This window comes from Nycticebus coucang, chromosome 1 (assembly GCF_027406575.1).
Source record: "Nycticebus coucang isolate mNycCou1 chromosome 1, mNycCou1.pri, whole genome shotgun sequence".
Taxonomy (NCBI): Eukaryota; Metazoa; Chordata; class Mammalia; order Primates; family Lorisidae; genus Nycticebus; species Nycticebus coucang.
Genome location: NC_069780.1, coordinates 124,346,420 through 124,371,801, shown reverse-complemented (window position 1 = coordinate 124,371,801; position 25,382 = coordinate 124,346,420). Strand labels below are relative to the sequence as shown.

Sequence of the window (25,382 nt, the reverse complement as noted above, 5' to 3'; positions counted from 1 at the left end):
ACGTAATGTATGTAATTGTTAACAATAAGTAAATAAAAACAAGTTCTCTTATGTTCTTCCACCTCTCAGGGAGTTGTCTTGCACTCTTCTGGGGTATATGGACCCCACTGTGAAAGCGACAAGTATGTCCTATTTGTTTTTAAGCACAAAACCATGCCTAACTATTTATAACTCCTACAGAATAACTCATGTTTGGTAGAATTAATTTTTTTCTTCTTTCAATCCTTTTGAATCTAATGAAGTATTCCTAACATAAGGAAAGGAAAAGAAAACATGGTTTGGGCTAGCTTCAGGAAAACTTCCTTTTTGAAACTGGGTTTGTTATGATTAATCTCCTCCTCAATTCTATATGTACTGAACAAACGGTAAGACCACAAGGTGACTGTCATGGAAAGATTCACCCAAACGAAAAATGCACACTGGACTCTCATTAACTGAAGAGAGTCCTAGTCCATAGATTAAAACATACATCCTATACCTAATGCCACATACCTGTTTCTACCTGACCCTGAATCAAATACTGAAGCAGCTTTCATTGTTTTCCTGGTTACCTTAAGGTAATAAAAGGTATTTAACTTTATATTCAGTTTATTCATCCTTTAACTTATATTCAGTTACTTGTATCTTACAGACTAAAATGAATTTAGTCTTGCAGCATCTAAAAAAGTCCACAATGATACCCAATTTAGAATCTCCCTTCCCCAGCCTACGCTGGCAAAATTGCACTGGGGAAGGAGTGGGCCTTCTCCTAATAATTGCAGAGTCTGGGTCAAAATGACAGCTTTCTTACAGGTCTAAATAGTTAAAAGTTGTAAAAAGCTAATAAATGATTTAAAACAAATGTTTCCTACTCTTCTAACAGCTAGTTTTGAATTTAGAATTCTCAGAAACCTTAGAACTTCATAAAATAAAGTGAGGACCATGGGTGAGACAGCTTTCAATCCACCCTTCTCTGTGGATACCCAGCTCAAACACTCGAGCTCTGTCTCCTCCACACTGCAATCGGCTGCCCCATGGCAGGTCACTGAGCTCAGGGGTGTGCACACAGTGACACATTCCATCCATGAGAGGACACACAGAGAAAAGGCCTCCGTAGGCCATGGATTGTGCAGGGCTCTGTTTGGGCAGAATGTTCTATGGTCCATACTTCCTTGAGCGCAGTCTAGAAAGGGGAATATTTTTGCAGGTGGGTATGTTCCCCTGTGTCCATGGACTCCTTGCTCAATGGAGAGGTGTCATTCTAGGGGACCCGTGTAAGACCATGGCAGGGTCCCTCCTGGTAGTGTCTAAAAAAGGAGCTGGGATCTGAGTTCCTTCAAGTCATATTCTCTCCCATTTCAGACTGTCTCTCACTCTCTAGCTAAGTTCTGACATCTCCAGTACCTGAGTAGATGAGATAAAAGTCTTCCTTAATGGTCAGGTTGAAATTTGGCATTGGTGACACCTGGGCTTGGCAGGTCGGCGACTGTGGCTCTTTCCTTCCTGGTACAGTTTGTAGGGTTTCTCATGTTTCAAGCACCAGGAATTTCTCACCTCTGGCTGCTGCCTCGGGTGGGTCAGTATGCTCAGCTTCCTGATCCCCTTGGACCACCTATGCTGGTAGGTTCGAAACCTTCTCTGGACTACTCTTTCAGGCTCCATCCCTCCTAAGATAAAACAGCTGCTTGGGTTCGAGAAGTCCACATCTGGCTCACAGGATATCCACACACTCTCTTTCCCTATCTTTTCACACATACTCTAGAATTATAGCCCATTCCCTAAACAGTTCCCTGCCCTGTTCTGTACCAGGTAAGGGCAGCATCTGTCCCAGCCTCTTGATGTTGGCCCACTCAGGGCAGGCATTCAAACACCAGTCCACAGGTAACTGAACACAAGACCATCATAATACACAACATAAGGGAAAAGTTCCTTCATTTCTTCCCGACCCTCCCCCACACTCCCAATTTTACTTCATCAGCAATAACATCCTCCGTATCAGGCATGTTTATTAAAAGGAAATTTGGGGGGGGGGGAAACTGGTTTGCTTTTGAAATCCATCCACTAAGGTTCTTGAGATTTGTATTTGAGAAAAGCTTTAAAATAAAAGTTGGGCAAGAAATTTGAACTTCATAGAGTGACTACTTTCAGAGGGCAAAACCAAATCATGTTCGAAGTCCCTAAAAAACAGTAAGTGACTAAAGACTTTTAAATATTTTCTTTATACCATTTGAGAAATTCAGGTCATAGACTTCAAAAGAAAGATAGCTGGCAATAAATATCTTCTTTCATTCATTTGCTCTAGAGGAAAGAGAAAGACTATGCTCTCAAATGTCAGTTACATTCTTGCAAGAGTACACTTAAAGAGGAATTGAAATAATTTTGTATTCCTGTGAGTTTAAGATACCAAATTAAAAAACAGAGCCAATTAAGACTTAAACAGCACCAAGGAAATAAAGCAATTTAATGTTTGTTTGATTTTTAAGATATAAGAAGCTCAATCTCAAAAATATCTGGATATTTAGATGACTTTATAAATAAAAAAGTAATCGATATTCCAGGAATTTATCCCACCAGATTTTTAAGATTAAATATTGTAAATGAAGATTAAAATCAGTGATCTCAAGTCAATACATCTGTATAATTCACATAACGTTAGTAGTAATGCATTAATATAATATCATCTTCTATACATAAAAAAATGCACATGGCAAGTTTTAGCAAAAAAAAAAATACACATATAGATTTTTAGTTCAATGAACTTCATCATAAAGGAAGATACAAAAAATGATTATATTGAAAAATACTGTCCATATTGTTATCACAATAACACCTGTTCAATTTCTAAATAGATTCCACTACTTATTCCATTTAGATACAATGAATCATTTGTATATCAGAAATGTGGACTAACTGTCTGCCTCTAAGGAGCCAGCGTGGGCCTTGGCAGTTGGCCATGAGGGACTTCACTGCCCTGTGTGCTGGGCTGTGACCTTCTCATTACATTCACAGAGCCAGTTAGGAAGAAATTGAAATTTTTTTTTTGATATTTACCCCACTTCTTCCACAAATCAGTGACAACAATTTGCACTAAAATGCCTACATATCATGTTAGTTAAAAATAAAAATAGGTATCCTGAACTGTAGTGATGGGGGAGAAATAGGGACTCAGGATAGGCTACTTACAGAATTTGAACATGGTCTATACCAGACAGAATAGCCTTTATAGTTCTCATTATTTGATAACATGGAGTATTCTTATGCCTCAGAAGCAATACATATGTGCTTTCTTGAACTTAAATAAAATACATAAATAGCTCAGTGATAACAGATATCCTTGCATTGATTGACTTAACAAATATTTACCATGTACCTACCATTTAACAAGCATCTTGCTAGATATTGGGAGAAATCTGTATGAAAAACAGCCACATAGTTCTGCCAAGTAAGGGCAAATAACCCCAGAAAGTGTAGCACAAGAGACAAGTCAACTACTTTGGTCTCTGCTGCATTCACCACGGTATTGTCCTGGTTTCTGTTTTGGTAGTAAAGTAATAAACAAATATTTACTGAGCTCTTACTATTCATGTACTATTTATTTATCAAACATATTTTGAGTGCAAAACTATGTGCAAATCATAATTCTAGGTTACTATCAGGCATCAAGGAAGACTCAGGCAGAAATTATCTTTAAGCTATGTGGAGTAATGAGAAATAAACAAATAAACACAAACCAGGACAGAAAGGATGAAGAAATAAGTGCCATATGAGGTCAAACGTCAGGTTGCTTGAGGAAGGATGGGAATCTTGGAAAGTTCCTGGAGGACCGAGGCCCTGTATTATAGATGAGAACTAAGGGAAAAGATGTTCCAGGCAAGGAAAGTTGCACCAGGGCAGAACAAGGGAAAATTAGGAAGCTGGAGGATGGCAAGTGGCTAACTTCACAGCGATATTCCATATACAAGGATGAATATGAAAATAAATTAGGGAACTTAGGCCAGGGCCAGATTTTGCCAAGAGGTGAGAGTCAGATTATGGAGCTGGTGTTCCTAACTACGTTTCTTGCTAGCGAAATGCAAAGAAAACATACAAGCCCTCAAAGATTTCGTAATCCATATTGGATTGGATGGCAGGCAGGTACAGGGCCAGACCAATCCAGGATCCTTGCCTTGAGTTGTTACCATGCTCCTTTCTTCCCCCTGATGATGTATAAAGCCCCATAAAGAAAGAAATCACATATCTAGCACAGCTCAGGGAAATATATATACTCAAAGCCATCTGGTCGGTGACAAAACCACCCTCTACTGAGGTTACCTTCTCCTTGAGGCTGCAGGCTATCAAGGTCTCTCTCTCCCCACAAGGTAATTCCTCTCTTAAATGTTGCTAGCTCCTGTGCTATGATATTGCTTTTGAAAGAATCACTGCCTAAGCTCCAAGAATGTAGCTCACACAGCTCCAGGTTCCCTGCGCAGAAATGAGGCGGGAGGGCAACGCAAAATAGGGCAACCGGGAAATAGCACCTGACAATGAATGGAAGGTGCAGGCAGAAAAGTGACTCCAAGAAAAACAGCATGTGGAATGTGAACCACACATCATGGCACAGCATGGAGCAGCACAGGTGGATAATCCTGATGGAAAACCCTGCTCATCACTCCTTCATCTGACGGACCAAGGAAGGTACCACACTCACGGCAACAGTAACATAATCACTACTACTAGGGACAGCTGTAAGTGCTGAACAAATGCTTGTAGACAGGTTCTTATGGGTGGCTGATCCTGCTATTATGGATTTGTATTTAAATATGTACACGTGCAAATGCAAAGGAACCCTGCATTAACCTTCAATTCCCTCCCAGCCTGGCCCTACACATTCACCTCCTTTGACAGTAACTGCCTCACCTTCTCAAGCCTCCACCTCACTGGGTGTTTGATGCCCCTTCTCCTTTGCATAAGCATTAAACCCTCTGTCTGAGATTTCTTTGCCACTGCCACCACTATCTCTTCTAGGTAACTGACTTACAGAATATTAATAAAGTTTTTAAAACTATTTAAGCATTATTTATCTATCTTTCTTTATAACTTGCAGGGCTTCTCAGAGCTCTCAAACTAATGAACACTGACAATCTCCAAAAGGGGGAGATAAAGTACAATGTTGCCAAACTCATCTGACCATCCAACTCTTGGGAAGGTGGTATTTTTCTTCACTGGACTTTCATAAGTTCTTACAGGCATCCACCTTTTAAAAGGGCGTTTTCTTTTTTGTTGTTGTTTGTTTGTTTGTTTTTCTGTCTCTCCTAAAGCCCAATATCATGAAGATAGAATATTGTTAGATAATACACTAGTGGCTGTATTTGTTAACAGACTACAGGCCCATTCATTCACTTATCTATTTAACAAATATTTTCATACATCTACTATAATCTCCCCAGGGAAAGAGAGTAGCAATGGGGACAAGAAGTGTGGCCAAGTGTTTGTCGCTCAACCAGGCTGAGTTATCTGAGCCCTGAAAGGGCCGTCGGGGAAGGAAGGCTGAGGAGCTGTTTCACAGAGGGATTTGTGAGGTTCTGAGAAAAGTTACGTAGCTTTGCAACCACAAGGAATATAGCAGGACCCAATGTCATTAGACTTGCCTGGACGTTTCTTCAGATGTGTAGTTTCAGCTGGCTGGGTGGCCACCAGCAGAGAGCAGAGGAGCCTCTCCTAGCCTTATGCTCAAGGTGGGACCAGCAGCTGAGTCAGGGAGCGAATGCTCGTTTCTAAGCACATGTGGCAACCAGGCAAAGGCGTATGTGAACGATCAATAAATATTTATCAAGTGTGTAAACAAATAAATAATTTCCTGACACGGCTGGGGAAGACTTTAGAGGAGAATGATGTCCTACCTAAGCAACTTATTCAGAAGCAGTTAGCTAAGAGCAATAGTAATTTGGAAATTCATCTTAGTATCAGCACAGGCTGGAAAGGCTAAAAAAATGTGGAATATATTCAAATTCTTTTAAAATAAATTTGTGATTATATCCCCATTTTTAGAGAAAGCCTTTATAAAATCCTGAGCGAGTCACTTCAGGAAGAACAAGTCTATTAGTATAAATAGACAACTTTCGTGAGTATCATCTTCTGGCAAAATAGGTTTAAAATCATTTTGCTTAGAGTTTATGGTTCACTGGCAACCAAAATTTTTCTAACAAGTAACAGAAAAGAAACAGGTTTTATTGTTATCTGAAGTATCAATTTTCAAATATTCTGAGTTTTGTCAAAATTTGAGTTTATGATTTTTTACAATGAAATATTCCTGTGTTTGTATTGGAATAGTGGCTTTGTGGAAATACCCAATATATATGTCCGCAAGACAATGCTGTTTGTTGGTTTCCAGCCAAAGGAGGAAAGAAAAAAATAAAAATGCCCTGGGATTCTGGCTACTATAGATAAAGGAATAACAGGTTTTAAGGACAGTAAACTAATTTCTTTTTCTGGCCTGATTCTTTCCATCGGTTAGTGGCTTTTGCTGTAAGATGATTTACATTACATTAAACAATGATTGAATTAATGAGGGTTGTACAATTACCTATAGGTGTGGGACCATAATTATGAATCATAAGCTTGGTTTCTCTTTGAGTTTTCTCCACTTAGTTTCTTTAAGGCACTGTAATTCCTCCCAGTATGGTTCTAGAACATTGATTTCCAGCCTTACTTGCACATTAGAATTATCTGGGGAGGTTTTAAGACTCCTAATACTTACACCATACCCCAGACAAATTAAGTCAAAATCTCTGGGGTGGGAGCCAGGCAACAGTATTGTTTAGAGAGCCCCAGGTGATTCTAATATATCACCATCATCAAGAAACAGAGTTCTAGAAACATTTGCATCACTTTCACTGAGATACCTGTTAAATAGTGTTGCCTGGATCCCAAACTGGATTGTTAAATTGGAATCTCTGTGGATGAGCAAAAGGAATCTGTACACTAATCTAGACTTGGACGTGATTCACAGGTGCCATGAGTTGAAGACCCCACAGCTGATAGAGATAATGTGGCTCACATTGGCCTCCAAAATTATGGGTGAGCAGGAAAATTTGGACTCTCAACTGCAATGTGAAAATTTGGGGTTAGAGACAAGTGGTATTTTGGCAGTGTCCTTAAAAGTCTTTATTTAGCCAGTATAGATATACAGTTTGCAGGTATATTGGTATTAGTAATAACTCTAGGCAAAATTGTCAGTTTTGAAGCAGCGGCTCAAAGCCCGTAGCTCAGTGGTTAGGGTGCCGGCCACATACGCCGGGACTGGTGGGTTCAAACACAGCCCAGGCCTGCTAAACTCAATGACAACTACAACGAAAAAATAGCCGGGTGTTGTGGCAGGCGCCGGTAGTCCCAGCTACTTGGTGGGCTGAGGCAAGAGAATGGCTTAAGCACAAGAGTTTGAGGTTGCTGTGAGCTGTGATGCCACAGCACTCTACCAAGGATGACTTAGTGAGACTCTGCCTCAAAAACAAACAAACAAAAAAACAGTTTTTAAGGAAAGTTTTTATTAGGGAAAATTGATTTACTAGAAGTAAAGCTAAAACAAAGAAGCCATCATGTTAAAATTATAAATAGTGATTAAAAAATAGGAATTAGCTAGCAGAGATAATGATGTTAATAGAGGAATTTTACAGAAAAGCATATTGCCACACACTGAGCCTCCCCTGCTCCACTGGACAAGTGTGTTTCATAAAATATTGCAATTAAATATTTTAAAATATGATAAAGGAAGGGAAAATTAAATGCCAGTAGAAAACCTCTATTTAAAATCTTAATCCAATGAGGAATATGTAACTTTCAAAACTTGCGAAGTGTGTCCCCAAACACCTCATCTAATCCTAACAAATACCTACGTAGGGAACCAGGACAAAAGATTAATTCCAGTTTTTGTAGAAACATTATTTTTAGCACACAATCCATGGTGCAATTCTCAGTAAGTGCTTGTTGAACTGGATTGAACTGTTGGATGAGCACTACAGGCACAAATAATTAAGTGCCACCAGCCGGTCACCAACCGATCAAGATAGAGCTGCATCCAAACCCAAGTCTGACCCAGAGTTCTCCCCGCAACAACGTGGTTCCTCCAGTATAATTGGGAGACTAAAGGTAAATGATTATTCTTTACGCTTTTAAATTTGTGTAACTAAGAATCATGTGGGTGCTTTTAACTAAATGCAGGGCACTGCCCCCAAACTCTGATTCAATAGGACTGAAGCGGGACCAGGAGTCTGCACATTTGACAAGTGCAATATACCAGAGAAAGCACAGAATTGCCAGATAAACACTTAATCCAATCAGCAATGATCACAGAAACCGCCAATATCATCAGCTGTGAAAAAAGTGAACTATGGAAGTTACAGAAGGAAAATGACTCATGACCCAATAAATACTTATTTAAGGTATGAATGCCCTAATCAATCATTTAAATTAAGACCAAATTGGTTTACAATGGTTAGCAGAATAAACCAAGAGAAAAGTTTTTGATTCTGTTTTTAGGGCCAACTTACTCAGAGGAAAAGGGCCAGGGTAAACGTTACCTAGAACTAATAAGTTAACGAAGATCACTTTTTTTTGCAGTTTTTGGCCAGGGCTGGGTTTGAACCCACCACCTCTGCCATATGGGGCCGGCGCCCTACTCCTTTGAGCCACAGGAGCCGCCCTAGACCACTTCTTTAAAAGAGGGTTCAGTGGGTTCCTAGGTCCCCTCTTCTTCCTTGAACAGCAGGAACCAAGCCAATTTGTTCTTAAGAGGAATTGAAGGCTTTGGAGCTGTGTGCAAGTAGAAAGAATGTGCAGAATGCCTTCAGTGGGACAACAGAGTTCTGGGAACCAAGAAATAGTCCTTCCCTAAAACATTAGATTTGTTACTAGGCAACAAATAAAATACAGTCTAGCCAGTCCCCAAAGCAGGTTTCAGAAGAAAACCACTTGCTTAAAAATGCCTTTCAAAAGTCTGAGTCCTGACTATCTTGGTATTCAAATAATCTTACAATTTACCTCCTGCAATTTACACACACTCACACACACGCAGAGGTGTATGTGGGTCTGTGTAGTTCATATGATTCTCGGGCATTTAAAAACATGTATAGTTGGCAATTGTATGTAAAACCCAATACTAATTATTGTTATTTGGAGAAAATTACAACCTCATGCTACTTGCATTACAATAAAAAACACGTGTGATAGTTAAAATCCAAAACGTTGACAGCAACAAATGCTGGCGAGGATGTGAAACAACAAACACTCCCATTTGTCACTGGTGAGTCGGCAAAACCATCACCGTGGAAGGTCACTTGGAAATGTCTCACACAACTGAACATCCCTTCACCAAACATTCTATAACATGCACTAATAGGTAGTTAGTGAAAATGAGTTGAAGACTTGTGTCCACATAAAAACCTGCATGTGAGTGTTCATAACAATTTTATTTATAATTGCCCCAAATTGGAAGCAACAAAGCTTTTCTTCCATAGGTGAATGAATAAACAAAGTGGAGTATGTCTATGAAATGGAATGTTATTCACAGTAAAAAGAAATGAGCCTGGAAGTCTCAAAAAGACATGGAAAAAAACTTAAATGGACATTGTTTAGTAAAGTAAATCTGAAAGGAATACATACTGCATGATAATTGCCTGAATTTGTCTGGAAAAGACAAAACCATAGAAAAAGCAAAAACACCTGTGGTTTCCACTGCGGTAAGTAAGAAGGATTAACAGATGGAATACCAGGAATGTTTAAATTGGCGAAACTATTCTGTAAGATACTGTTATGGTGGGTACCTGACATTACACACGTTTTCAAATCTCGCGGAGATATCCTATACAAAGAGTGAACCCTAAACTAAACCACGGCCTTTCCTTAGTAATAATGTATCAGTATTGGTTCATCACAGTAAATGTACCACAGCAATGCAGCGTTAGGCCTAGTGGGCCTGGGCTAAGAGAGAAAGGTGTCAGGCCTAGGCTATCATGGAAAAATACCAGTTAACTCCTGGCAAATTTCTGGACTGCAAGCTTTCAAAAAAAAAAAAAAAATGAAATAAGTCTAGTTCCCTCCCAAGATAGGTGGGAAATTACTAATTAATATCTTGTTCACTCCAAGTTTCTTGCTTGGCTAACTCCCTGGGAAACAGACTGGGAGGTACCAACTATTCCCAGACTGACTTTTATACAATACCAGGTGGGGAAAGTAATGAAACTAAGATGTGTGGGAGGAAAGTATTGAAACTAAGATGTATAGGGGGGAAATATTAAAACAAACATGTATGACGTATGACTAACCTCAAAATTCTGCTTCTATATCATGCTTGTTTGCTACCCTACCCGGATGCAGCTGGACAGCCTGGGTGCCAACCAGGATGCAGACCAAGCCTTAAAAACCCGACCCCTTAAGCACTCAGGGCTGCTCTCAGAAACCCCATGTTGGGACACTGAGGCAGTGGCCAGCCGGCTCTTCAATAAAAGGACTCCTCTTTAAATTTAACTTGTTTGGCAGTGTGGTCTTTGTGGAACTCCTGGGCACAACAGCAGAATGTTAATAATAACAGAAACTATGTAGGGGAGAAATATGTGGGAACTCTCTGTAATCATTGCTCAATTTATCTGTAAACCTAAACTACTCTGAAACTAAGTTTATAAATTCATCACCCCCCCCCAAATAATTTGAAAGTATATACAGGTAATATTAATGCTGGCCTTTGAAAAAATTTTTTAATTTTTAATTTTTTAACAACATAATAGTTGTTAAACAAAATCATTTAACTATGCTCCATCATTAAACTTAAAGTTATTTAAATTTCTAGCTATATTTCAAAAGATATTGTGTTAATAGTCTGTTACGTAAAACTAAATTAATAACCCTGCTCACATGGCTGTCTAAAAGATTAAAAAAAATTCTTCTAAATTATGTATAAATGTCCACACTACATTAGTATATCTCTGATTTTCACTGATTTTTAGTAAGGGTTTGATTTTTACAAAGCTCAATAAATATTTTCCCTATAATCTATTGCTATGAAACTGAATGTAAACGTTGCTGAGTCTCTATAAAGATCACATTTGGCTACTGAAAGCCTTACCAAGTATTTATTAGACTTGAACTTGTCTGAGAGTCGACTGGAGATAGTTCTGAAAGGAAGAGTCTGATTCAGTTGCTTGGACCTGATGCCTGATAATCTGCATGTCTATAAACTTCCAAGCGATACCAAGGAGTGTCTACAACTTGAGTAGCAAGAGATATCCTATACAAAGAGTGAACCCTAAACTAAACTGGTTCTAGAGAATATCCAGGTCACAAAACTATTACCCCTGTGAAAAGCAAACCAAATACCTCGCAACCTGGCAAGAGATTAAATAACTGTTTTTCCCCATTCTTTTACCTGAAGAAGTTTACAGACCTCCTAGAAATTCTGTATCTGGTTTCCAAATATATAATCCTTTTCAATTTCATCCATCAGGAGGAAGGCTGCTGACCTTTGTACAGTGAGCAAGCTACCTATTTATTCATAATACTCTCTTGGCTCATACGAACTACGGACCATCTATTTCTAGTTCAGTTCCTCAATTTGTATGTCTTCAATAGAAAAAAAGACCAGGTGACTGGCTCAAGGTCACTTATCCAATATTGTAAAGGTCAGGTGTCCGATCCAGATTTCTGATTTCAAACCCCCTTTTCTTCTATTTTCGTGTTTCTTCTAATAATGACTCACTCTAGAAAATAGGGATCAGGTGGTTTAAACAACAAATATCCCAATTGTAAATTGAATCTCTCAGCCTGCCACTTTCCACTGAAATTCCTAACAAGGGTTTAAGATCTTGTGGGGGGAATCAGACACAGTAATGGAGAGGATTTCTTTGTACTTTCAAATAAACCTTGAAATTTAACAAAATTTTATGAACGCATGACCTTATTTGACCATGGTTTAAAAGTACAAGAGAAGCCTGGGATGTCTCACCATGGAACATGAGGACAACAATGATTTGTTCTGTCTCCCCAAACCTGACAGTCTTCTCTTAAAAGAATTCACAACCAACCAGGTGAGGGAGTCAGAGGCAGTGGACACCTATCCAGCAACACCTTTCCCAAGACACCTTACTTAGGTTGGGACAAATGACTTAATTTCTTCCATGAGGGCTTTTTGGCCATTCAATTAACTAAAACTAAACTGACCGTCACCATATGAAGAAAACAGGGCTCGGCGATGTGAAAAGAATTTAGTATTAATGTATGGATAACATTAATTATAACTCATATTTAAAGTATCCTAACCTTTGTTTAAAGGGCAGGTCTCAACTTCACTCTGACTTCAACAGTAGGTCCAGGTGGGATGGTTAATAACTGTGAAATATTTAAGTGACATCAGGAGTCTATATATGTCTTCAGAATGTTATCTTTCTAAGCCCTTTGGGTTTTTTATCTAGCAGCATGAATGCGCCTTTACAGATTCTCTCCTTCCCCCCCTGGGCCCCCTGCACCATAAAAAAGAGGAAGTCAGAGGGCGGTGCCTGCAGCTCAAAGGAGTAAGGCAGTGGCCCCATATGCTGGAGGTGGTGGGTTCAAACCCAGCCCCAGCCAAAAACTGCAAAGGAAAAAAAAAAGGAAGTCAGGCTGATATGACCTGGGGTGTCAGGCCTGCCACTGGACATGGACCAGCATCCTGTCATGGAAATCTTGCCCTTGGTTCAGGGACTCTCTGTGAGTGCTTTAGCAAGCAGCTCAGCACCCGGTGAGGTGGCCAGACTGTTTCTGAGCTCTGTTTCTGAGACCACATCCCAAGGTTCTGTAAGGAAGAATTAGTAATATTCTCTTCATGAGATTAAGTGAATGTCAAGGCAGATGAGATTCTGAGCTCCTGTCTCAGTCCTTCCATGACTATTTGGAGGAGTTTGTATGTGAAATCTGAGTAGTGATGCTACCGTCAGGGCCACTCAGCCTCGGTGCCTCTGGACCCCACGCGAGAAAAATCAGTAACCTCTCATTTCTTTGCCGGTGGGTCTAAGCTCTTGGGAACAACGGTAAGCAGTTTAGGTGCCAAGTACTGTTGTAATAGTCTTCTACAAACTTCTGGCCCTGGCAAGCTTCCGGAATAGTACAAGATGCTCCAAAGTCTCAGAACCAGAAGGCACTCTGTGCTGGCTGGGGGCTGGAAATCTGGCTCCAGCTGACAAACCCAACTTCATCTTTCTTAACACCTTGACTTACTCATCAATGTAGCATTCATGGCTCACACAGTCCCTCTCCACTCTGCCTACTGTGTGCCACTCCCCGCCCTCTCATCAACATTCTGTTCCTCCTTCAAGACTTGTCCACAAGTGGCAACCCCTACCTGAGAGCTTAGAGTCCACTGTGGCCTTCCGGCTGGCTGTGAAGAGCCCACAGCAAACTCATTTGGAATTTTTGCTCAGCCCTGCTTCTGAGAAGAAATCATCACTTTGACTTTCCAGGATACAAAAGAAAGGCGATAAAACAAAGAAGTTCACATACCATACTTCTTGTTGAACTTTCAAAGATTTTCACACTAAAAATGCCAACGAATTAAAAGGAGAAAACTGGCTTAAGGGAAGGGTGCACAGTTTTTGTTTTTTTTTTTTTTCTGTTCTTGGCATCATCTCTGAATCAAATCACCAGAATAAGTTCTGGAAAGCTTAAAGAATGCAGCTTTAGAACAAGTATTTAAAAAAGAGACAGATATCAGTCTAATATAAAGAGCAACTTTTTGCAAGTATGGCTGAACAATACTGAACAAGACAGAACAGAAGACTGTTAGCCCTCCCCGTGCCACTGTGAAGGGTGAAACGCGGTCTAGGCGTCCTCAGCTGTGGACATGACATATTCAGTGGAAGAAAAGCAGCATTAGTTCTTTGCAGCTTTAAGATTCTGTAATTTTTTGCAAATAAGAATAACAGTGACTTGCATATTTTGCAATTAATAATAATAAAAGAACAATGACTATGAACAACTTACTGTGCTGACAGTGAATTCCATTGAATCCCCGAGGACATTTACAGACGTAGCCTATGAACGTGTCCCCGCGGTACGATTCACTGATTTCACAAGTTCCCCCATTATGGCATGGATTGGGGAGGCAGGGACCTGAAAGGAAAACATATTGCTGTATGATATACACGCTCCAAAGCGACATGAGGTCAACATCTTATAAACAGTAATTGTATTAAAAAAAAAAAAAGTATTGGGGATAATTAGTGGTACAGGAAATGTACTGGTTGTTTGAGCTCTGGTGACTAAAGGCCTGGTTTTGAGTCCTGGTTTCATCACATTCTAGCCATGAGATCTTGAGAGATTAATTTAACCTTTCTGTGCCTCAATTCTCTCTTCTGTTTAATGTCAATGCTAATAAGATTTACCGTAAGGGGTTATAATAGAGAAGAAAAGAGTTCTTATATACAAAATACTCAGAATAGTGCCTGTCACGTATTAAGCACTCGGAATATATTAGCACTAAATTGAGTAGTGTTATTAAACATTTTTGAATTGCACAATATCCGCTCATGTTAAAAAATACTACTAAATGGCAATTTTTGAAGCTGCGAACACTGAGGAGCTATATTCTTTCTGTCCTTTTCTCTCTTCAGAAATGGCAGTCGAGCTTGTGCCACAGTCTGAAGGTTCATCCTACCTGCTCATGCTCCCTCCCTCCCTCTATTGCCCATCCCAGACATTCCTCCGAGAAATCTTGTGCACTTCTAATTCTACCTTAAGTTCTGCTTCTGACTCAGGACAGAATCCAGACTGGAGATGATGAAGAGGCAAGAGTCAAGCTGCAGGGATAAAACACTCTCCCTGAAAGACGAAAAGGGGCCCAGCAAAAAAATATAGTTTTCTCTCATTTTGTTTGTATTTATTTTAATGAGAGATATTAAAATGCATTTATAAGGGTAAAAAGTCAGTGAAGAGAAAGTTAAAATGAACACATTAGAAAAGGAGAGCAATTAAACTGAGTGACCATGTATGAAGAGGTAAAATTGAGAGTCCCAGAAGAAGAGCAGTTCACAAGAGGGGGCTGGTTTCAGTTGAGAGGAGAAGGCAGAAGGGGGAGACACAGGAATAATGTGGAAGTGGGTGTAGTGTCCAAGGCAAGACCATCCCAGGAGTGCACAGCAAGTGAGCACTGGGGCGTGCTGTGCTGTCACAGGCCCTGAGAGACTTATCGAGAAGAAAGGAAATTCACCCCATCACCTGGAGCAGCGCAACAGGGCATCAGCCCCGGGCGGGAAGCGCTGGGGAGTCGGCTGACAATGTCCTGCATTAGGGCAGTATTTTATGACTCTAGTCCTCCCTCCAGCAGCTTGCCTTCCTTCCTTCCTTCCCTCCCTTGATCTCTCCCTCCATCTCTCTTTCTTCTTTCTTTCTTTGCTTTTTTTTCTTTGAGATAGGGTCTAGCCCTATCGCCCCATGTAGAGTGCAGTGGCATCATCACAGTTCTAAGCTCACAGTAACCTCAAATTCCTGGGCTCAAGCAATCCTCCTGCCTCAGCCTCCCCAGTAGCTGGGACTACAGATAGACATCACCACACCCGGCTTTTCTATTTTTTTTTTTTTTTTTCCCATAGAGATGGGATTTCAATCTTGGTCAGGCTTGTCTTAAACTCCTGACCTCCAGTTATCCTCCCACCTCAGCCTCTCAGAGTGTGAGGTTTATAAGGGTGAGCCACCATGCCTGGCCTCCATTTCTTTCCAGTTTAAAATGTTATGAAATTCAACGGCTGTAGGGTCTGATAAGAACAGGAAACAATATGCAATTCCCTAGCGCTCTGAACTGCACTATCCGATAGGGCTGGTTTTTGAAAAGTAGAAAGAAATTGTGTCTGTGATTATTTTTCCCCAAGACATCTCCAAACCAATTAACAACATGTACTTAACAAGGCAGTTTTGTGCTGCCTTGTACGTATCAATGATCTAAAACCTGCCCTTCAGGTGAAATACTGTCTGAGGCAGGGAACTGGGTGCAACAGCAGTGACCAGTTAGGGAGCAATTAGAATCCTTTCCTTCCACTGCGAAGAGATGAAAAGCGTCCTCCTGAACCCACCTCTTCCTTCCTCCCAAATTAACTGACATCTGACAGTGCTTTATAACTTAAAAACTCTTTTTCTCATAAGGAATCTCATTTATTGTTTACCACAACACAGTGAGGTACTACTCATCAACATTCTTTTCGTAAAAGAATTGTAAGTTCTAAAAAACGGAATATTGTAAAGATTAAATAATATTTCTCAAACTTCTATCAGTGACACAATCAAGCCTTAGATTAAGACTCTGTGATTCTAAAACCTGTGCACCTCAGAGCATCAATTAGTTGGCATAGAGAGATTAAAATAAAGTGACTTAGAGTGGTGACTCAGTGATTCACTTCAAAATAAGGGGGGAAAATGATGTAGATTTTTTTTTTTTTTTTAAAGAGCAAATGATTTTATTGCCATGTTTAACTTTCACAGGAATGCTTTGTTAATCTAGGGATAATTTTCTGCATTTTATTTATGAAAGACAATACCCTGTATTATTACTTTGATAGTCAGCATAAATCCAGGACAGATTTAGAATTGCTAAAGAAGAAATATAAATGGAATCAAAGAATTACATAATTTTAAACAAATAAGGAGTCTTGGAGATCATATAATACAATTTTTCAATTTTGTAGATGAGAAGACAAAACTAAATACAAATTCAGGAATATCTCTAAAATGTCACAAAAATATGAGAGAAATTGTACCCAGGAGGGAAAAATAGCTCTTATAACTCAAACTGAAGAGAGATTCCTCAAAGGAATGGTGTAATTTACATCTGAAAAAAAAATAAGTCTCTCTATGCGTCCTTCCTGTGACAGAGTCGGATGAGATTGGGATAAAGGCTGGCTCAGGTGGAGAGCACTCTGGGAGGCCAAAATGGAAACTGCTTGAGGCCAGGAGTTCCAGACTAGCCTCTGTCAGTTCTTGAAAGCAGCTGAAGCTGCAATTTGAAGGAGAGGGGTCGATGCAAGTCATTGTGAAAAAAATGGGGTGAAGATGAGCCTGGAATTGGTGGCTCTGTTTACTTTAGAGCATCTAAGGATCCCACTGCATCTTCAGAAAAGAAAATCTTGGCTAGAAGGTGGGGAAAGCAAGAAGAGCCAAAGGCATCTGTGTGATAAAGGGGCGAACCGGGGACTGGAGGGGAAACCAAGGAGAGGCCATCTCAGAAGTCTTCAGGGAGGCTGGGAGGCTGCACTACGTGAGAAAAGCAGCTGGGGAGACATTGCGCTGTCCAAAATCCAAGTGTAAGCGTTTGCACAGGTGCCATGTGAACTGTCCGCTCTGGAGCCTGCAGCTTTACAATAAAGTCTGCTCCACACGGACTGTTCTCCAAACAGCCCGTGTGGTGTTTGGGGAAATCAAGGGGAAAGGGATGTGCTACGGATGTGGCTCCTCCTGCCAGAAGGGGAGAGGTGTTGCTGCACATCCTGCCCAAGAGATTCAAGAGTCCAGCTGATGCGGGGAACCTGCAGATAGAGCTGCCAGGGGTGTCGTAAGTCCTAGACATTCTGGGCACTTCCTGAGGGCACAGGTGAAGCCTGCCCAGCGATCTTGGCCTGGCCTCTGGGATTTCACTAAGATGAGAGTTGATAAGTTGGAGCTCATTTTATTTACACCCCAAACGACATCATGACCTCAACTGACACCTGGGTTTTAGAAAAAGATTACCCGTTTCAGAGGTTGTGGCTGCTGTTATTTTTCCCACTGCAAGAAATTCAGTGATTTTCATTGAAAGGATGAGGGTGAAGTAAAGCAAAGGGAACAAGGGTTTAACCTTTCTAGAGTCTCTTCCGTGCTGCTAAACGTGAAGTACACACATTATCTTTCCTAATACTTTTTAAGAACATATCCTGGCTCTAGAGGCAGAAAAACAGATTCGGAAAAGGTAAGTAAAAGCATAGATTTGAACACACTCTGCCTAACTAGATAGTCCATGCCCTCCCACTACGCTGCGCTTCCTGTCTATGCTAGCTGTCTATTAAAATGTTCGTTCGCATAGATGTAAACAGAATCAGCATGAATTCACCACACATGCCTATAAATAATACAGCACTTCAAAGCCTCACCAATTGGAAACATTTCAGGATACTTTCAGCAAACAGGTCGATGTGTATTAAACATTGTGAATAAATACAGACAGGATGTGCTTGGCTAATAGTATTGCATTTCCTGACAGCTATGTCTGAAATCAACTGTCAAACATGAGAATTTCCCCAATATTATTTTGTAATAATTATACTGTAAGACTGATGTCCTATGCCTTGTACATACTTTTTTGGGAGTACACATGATGGAAATATTAAAATGAGGGATTTCCTGCAGCTTTTCCCCACTAGACTATGAATTCTGTATAGGCACAGTCATGATGACACACAGAACATATTGGATACATTTTGAATGAACAAGGGCATATCAGTAATGATTGCTAATCATTATATCTCTTGCCTAAACTGTATCCTAATTTTAGATTTATAAGACATCGCCATTCTTTGGATTTCTATTCCATAATCAATTTGGATACTTTCTGTAGCTTTTCTACACCTTTCAAGCATCAAGTCCTTTATATTTATAATTAGATTCCAACAATTTTTGTCTCTAATACGGTTTAAGCTTCTGAAGTATTACATTGAATTGTAAATAACAATTAGAATGTGTACTCTTGCATAATGATTACATGTATCTTAATTCTTTGTCAAATTCAGAACCAAGGAAGATGTAACTTTGTATAATCTAATTAAGTGTTTTGTGTCCTAATTTAACAAGTCTTGCGTAAATAAAAACATTCACTATATACACGAGTAAGACAAAATGATCAGAATATAAGATAATACGTAAGGGTAGCATAATAAATGTAGTCCAAGGTCTCAACTCACAAATATCACAAAATCTGCTTGATATTTATATTCTACACAATAACTAAGAAAATGCTGTGAAGGGTATGTTAACCAGTTTGATGAAAATATTTCCAATTGTATATGAAACCAGCACATTGTACCCCATGATTGCATTGATGTAATTAAAAAATTATTTAATTAAAAAATTATTACTTAAATTAAACATCATCTTCTATCCAATGTTAAAAAAAAAAATGCTTGATAGTCAAAATGGCTTTGTTTTCTGTTTAAGGTTCAGTAACAACAATTAAAACATACTGCAATAGTTTCCAGGTCTCTCGCTCCAAGTATCAAACAGGCTAATCATATGAGAATTAGTGATACTAGAAAAATCTTATTTGTGCTTTTTTTCCCCCTAGCTAATAATCTTCTCACTTTTGAAAGCAAGTTTTATTTTAAGGTCTTAGAACACTGATAATTAATAATCATCACTGTCCTATAGCATATAATGTTGCTTGTACTGTGAGGATAAGAAAGAAATTGACTCTGCCTAACATAGAGGGTTTTCCTTCAGATTGAATAACATTTATTCATTAGGTACCTATTATGTGCTGGGCGCTTTGCTAGCAATCTGTGATAAATGTTTTAAATGAAATTAAAATGGTTAGCAGCTGAAAGAGTAAGCTTGTAACATAAAAAAGTAGTTATCTAGTTTACGTACCTCATTTTTAAAGGTAATTATAATAGCTATCCTTTACTGTGAACATACTATGCTTGGTATTAATGCATTTCTTCGTGTGCATAATGATTTTTGGAAATTTAATTCTAGAATTTCCTAGGGGCATCATATTAACAAATGTTTTAATAGGTTATATTCTTATCTTCAGCAGCCAAAACTTTAGTGTATTGGGGGCATAAAAACAATTTAATAGTAGAGCAAAGTTTGAAAACAAATTAGTATTACTCAACCACTTAGAGCTTGTAAAAACAAAAAGAGAACAGAGAACTATGATCTCAATTCCTTTCTACCTCAAAAGTCGTGTAGAGAAGTTGCCTCTTTTTGCCTTACAGGTACACATAAGTATACAGAATGGTGACTATGGGCTTTAGTTCTGATTCGTATTCATAAAATTCCAAATTATCTGATTAGACAGCAATGTTTTTTAATATTACTCTTAAGAATAAAAGCATAAATGGATTTTCAAGATAGAAGAGGCTTCAGGGAATTTTAAAATCAATCAGGCTTTAATACTTTCATAGGTAATCTTTAAGTAGCTCCTAACACAATGGGGACAGCATATGATCAATATTAATGAACAACTGAATTCAACAGCATGCTTTCCAGGCATTTTTATGCAAGCATATATAAATATGTCAACAAGATTAATTGCTCACAAAAGCAATAGATCTATATGGTTTGCTACTTTTCTGCATCTACAGCCTCACAGTTCCAATAGTAGAGTTGAAGTTATTTCCATATGGATAACCTGGTCAGCTTCTCACACATTTAGAGACTATGCCCCAAATCATGAACGCGTGTAGTATATGAGCAGATTATTAGAAAGTACATAGATGAACACCTTACTGTAATAATGTACACTAAAATTTGGTCAATTTTACAAATGATGTCCCCCAAACACTGGCAGTTACATATTTAAAATGTATGTACATTTTATTTATTAAGTCAATAAATCATTGCATTTATTAACACAATCATGGGGTACAATGTGCTGGTTTTATATACAATTTGAAATATTTTCATTGAATTAGTTAACACAGCCTTCATGGAATTTTCTTAGTTATTGTGTTCAGACATTTATATTCTGCATTTAGTAAGTTTCACCTGTACCCTTCTAAGATGTACCGTAGGTGTGAAGTAAATACCACCAAGGCAATTACTTGTAATAGCAGAGTTATACTAGTTGTTTTAGCAGTATGATGAAATAGGAATAGTTATGAACCAAAATTTCAAACCAAATTTCAGTCTTAAAAACATATTCGGCTGGCTCTTTGAGTGTTGCATTTACACTGAATGTGGTTTGAATATTTTGGAGTTGTCATTTTGAGGTATTGCTGCTCTATTTTAAAACCAGTTGAAAAATAAGAAATGATTCTGGGAAAGCTCACATAATTGATGCTTTCAGACTTTATTTTTTTTTTATATACCCAGTTACTTCTCCTTCTCCTTTGTATTCTTATCTTGTAAATGTAAATGAGCAAAATTCAGTCATTTGCAGGGAAGAATTATTATCTGTGGGTATTCTGTACACAAAGAAGGAGATAAACTACCCTGAAATAAAATCAAAACATCCTATTGTAGTGGAGAATCAGAAAATCTAGCACATTTTTCATTAAACATGAAACCATTTGAAGGTAACTACAAAAATTAAAATCTGGAGTTATCAATAGAAAAAAATAGAATAGCTATTTTTTCAATACCTATCAGGAACATTTCTCCTTGAGAAAACTGTATTCTCCTTATATACAGCTGTCTATAGGAAGATACTGAGGTGACCAGAGGCCAGAAAAAGTGTTTCAGGGTCTTCAGCCTTTTATTAGTTTCTCAGACCCACAGAGCACCACAAACTCAGTAGCTTAAAGCAACAGAAATTTTCATAGCCTCCTTTCTGGAAGCTAGAAGTCTGAAATCAGGCTGTCACGGGGCAGTGCTCCCTCTAAGGGCTCTAGGGAAAAACCCTATCTTCCCTCTTCCAGCTTCCTGGCATTCCTTGGTTTACAGCAGCACACCCGTTACTGCATGTCTTCCCATGCTTTTCCCCCCTCGGTTTCTCTCCTCTTCCTTGAAGGGCAGAAGTCATCAGATTTGGGTCCACTCTGAATCCAGTAGGATTTTATCTCTAGGTCCCTAACAATTTATATCCACAAAGGTCCTATGATGAGCTTTGTTATAGTCCCCAAATCTACGCACTGCAGCCCCATCCTCCAGTATCACAGAATGTGACTATATTTAGAGACAGGGTCTTTAAGAAAGGTAATTATGGTTCAGTGAAATCCTGTGGGTGAGTCTTAATCCAATCTGACCTATGTCCTTACAGGAATAGGAAAACGGAACACACAAAAGAAACGCCTTGATTCTGGCATACAGAGGGAAAGCCACACGGGAACACAGCAAGAAGACGGCCACCTGCAAATCGGAGAGCGAGGCCTCAGGAAAAATCCAGACATCCTGATACCGATTCCAGCCTCTACAAATATGAGAAAATGAATCTCTGTTGTTTAGGCCGTGCAAGCTGTGGTTATGGGAACCTTAGAGAACTGGTGTGTGTGAATTGGGGGAAAGGGCACACACCATTCCACGGCCACACTGTGAGGCTCCTGGTGTGTGTGAATTGGGGGACAGGGCACTCACCATTCCACGGCCACACTGGGAGGCTCCTGGTGTGTGTGAATTGGGGGACGGGGCACTCATTCCATGCACTGTAGGCAGTTGTTTTCTTATAGTGCTGGAGCTGATTAAGAAAACAACAGCCCTCACATGAAAACTGGCTGACAAAGCACTCACACTTATCAACAACCAACATCTTTACCAAAATTAATTTCACTTGGCTCTCACAGAGCAGAGGTAGGTAAGTCTTTTTGGTACTGGAGATCAAGAGAGCAATCTAAATTTCAATCAGTGACTAGGAAGAATCCAGAAATATTATCTAGGAGGCATGAAAGAGAATTCAAAGAAAGAATGAAGATTTCCTGAGGTTCATCATCCACTTAAAACTTCTGTCTACAGTGGCTTGGGCCAGGCATGGTGGCTCATGCCTGTGATCCTAGCACTCTGGGAGGCTGAGGTGGATGGGTTTGAGACCAGCCTGTCTCTACTAAAAAGAAAAAAAAAATTATAATTTATATAATATATAAATTTATATATATTATATATGTTATATATAAATTAGCCAGGTGTGATGGTGCAGGCCTGCAGTCTCAGCTACCCAGGAGGGTGAGACACGAGGATCACTAGAGCCCAAGATCTGAGGACTTTTTTTTAATCCAGCAGTCAGCAACTTTCTGAGAAAGTCTTTCTATGTATTAATTCTATCAATACCTGTCATTGTAGCATAATAGTTGATATCTCCTTTTCTTCCAAAGAGTTGTTTCTTATTAAACATTAGTATGACTTTTCAAAAATTAATAATCAATCATAGCAAAGGATCTATTATTTTGCAAAATGATGAGTATTATTAAGGCCACACCTTATGACTACACCATAATTTTTCTTCTCCATTCATCTCGCGCACTACCACAAAAACAAGCTTCCTAAACCACCACTTGCACAATGGAAATCCTCGGCTCACAATACTTCATGACTCAGACAGAACTCTACCTCATCACTCTCTAGCCACCCTGCATAGATACTTATATTTTATCCTCTAAAACGTGGTGTCTATTTGGGGGCATCTTTTGGTTTACCCATAAATATTTACTGTCTTGTTGGCTGTGCCATGTTCTCCTTTACAGGGAAATACATAGTGAACACCAGACAAAAATCATGTCACCCATGATTTTCTTTCAAAAACTAAAAGAACTAGGCTCGGCGCCAGCAGCTAAGCTGGAGGCTAAGGCTCCAGCCACATACACCTGAGCTGGCGGGTTCGAACCCAGCCCGGGCCTGCCAGACAACAATGACGGCTGCAACTAAAAAATAGCCGGGTGTTGTGGTGGGCGCCTGTAGTCCCAGCTACTTGGGAGGCTGAGGCAGGAGAATTGCTTGAGCCCAGGAGTTGGAGGTTGCTGTGAGCTGTGATGCCACAGCACTCTACCCAGGGTGACAGCTTGAGGCTCTGTCTCAAAAAAAAAAAAAAACTAAAAGAATTAAATCTGATGTAATAGTCCTATGAATAGTAAAGCCAGTAAGCCTTTTGAAAATTAATAAATATCATATAAAATTAAGACAGTATTACTTTTGCAGACAGTGATGCAAGGCCTAAGTGCCCTTTGAAGTCTATGGTCAATGAGAAAATCACTCCTAAAATCTAAGTGAAACATAGATGGCAAAGTGTGGATCATCCTGACAGTTTTTAATATTATTTTTGTGATGGCCTCTAGAATAAGAATCATGACTTTCATGTGAAATATCTTGTGAAAACTTTACAAACCATAAATGTAATCCAAACTGATAAAAAAAAAAACACAGATATTCAATGATGTTTGATCAATCTAAGAAAACTTCTTAGAATGCCCCTCTTAATAGGGGAACTGTTTCCAAACAGAACTCTGCAAATCACTTACTTGAGAGGTACATTTGTCAGAACTCACAAGTCACTCACAGGAGAATACAATTCAAGCTTGAGGCTCTACACCAGCAGGTGGTGCGAAGGGGCAAGACATCATTCAGGTTTGCATTAGCTACCACGGTTTCTCTCATCTTCTACATGTCAACAATCACACATTAAAGACAGAGCAGAGATCAATGTTTATATAGATATTATTATAAACAGGAAGTGAGCTCAAGTTTCAGGGGCATTCAGCAGTCTCCCGACTTCCTATGATGTCTCTAAGCAACTACAAAAATTCCGCGTTCCTCATCATCTTTCTCTGACAGCTCTTCATCTTTCTCAGGCTTCTACTAAACTCCCTGCCTGTACTACAGGATGAGTATCTCACTGTTCATTGCTTCACTCTCTAATTATTTCATGGGTGGTTCTATTTTGTCTCCCTGACTCACTTCTACACTTCATTTTAGGTTAAAAGGCTGAGAAGTGATCCCCTGACTCGTGTCCAAACAACTTACGCATAGGAGCCTATAATCCTTAGATTTGTGTACACCCAAAGACCCCAACGAAGTGCTTTATTTTGCTTCTTAAATATGTTGATTAAATGACAATTATTAATTTTAGGAACTTCAGCAAACAACCCAAACTACTAACGATAATCTGTGACAAACATCGAAATGTTAGAGATGGGACATATTTTGATCTCTAACCCTTTTTCACTCACTCCAGCAGCTTTCAACCACTCCCTTGTAAGACTGAAACCAAGCCCATTTCTCTTTGTTATTGTTATAGCAATTCAGACTGTAGATAATCTTATAATTATAAACAAAGCATGTTTTTTAAAAAAAGTGCACTGTTTCCACAAAGCTACAACAATTTTTCTTAAAAATCTACCGTTGTGATTTTGATCTTGAAGGAAGTGACAGGTGGTGGGAGAGAGGGTTTCTATTTTTACTTTTGGAATTTTTGCTCCGTGACTGCTATGCTAATCACGGCATGATTCCTGCAGGAGATCCAGCTGTGCTCACGCGGAAACGGCACCTGCCTGGCTGTACAGCTGAGGCTGCTGGGAGCACAGCTGGACAGGCTGGCTGCTGTTTGGACTGCCTCCTCATGTCTCACTTGTGGCTTCTTGGTGGCATACTTGAGAAGGCATAAAACATGGATTCTGGCCAGCTGGCCATCTGTTCCTTCCCCCACTGTGATAATTTGGTCCTGTAGAATTCTGTTAAATGAGCATTAAGTAATGACCATGTCATACAGAGTACATAATGCCTGCTCCTTAATCACTGGCGGAAAG

The 25,382-nt window shown here is 39.4% G+C and overlaps 1 protein-coding gene across 2 annotated transcripts in view; it reads right to left on the bottom strand.

Moving 5' to 3' along the window:
* EDIL3 (EGF like repeats and discoidin domains 3) overlaps window positions 1–25,382 on the bottom strand; it is a 434,578-nt gene that overhangs the window by 202,108 nt on the left and 207,088 nt on the right. For both annotated transcript variants that reach the window (XM_053587072.1, XM_053587080.1), the window contains one exon: window positions 13,960–14,088. In XM_053587072.1, the coding sequence (XP_053443047.1) occupies window positions 13,960–14,088 (129 nt within the window). The remainder of the gene's footprint in view (window positions 1–13,959; window positions 14,089–25,382) is intronic.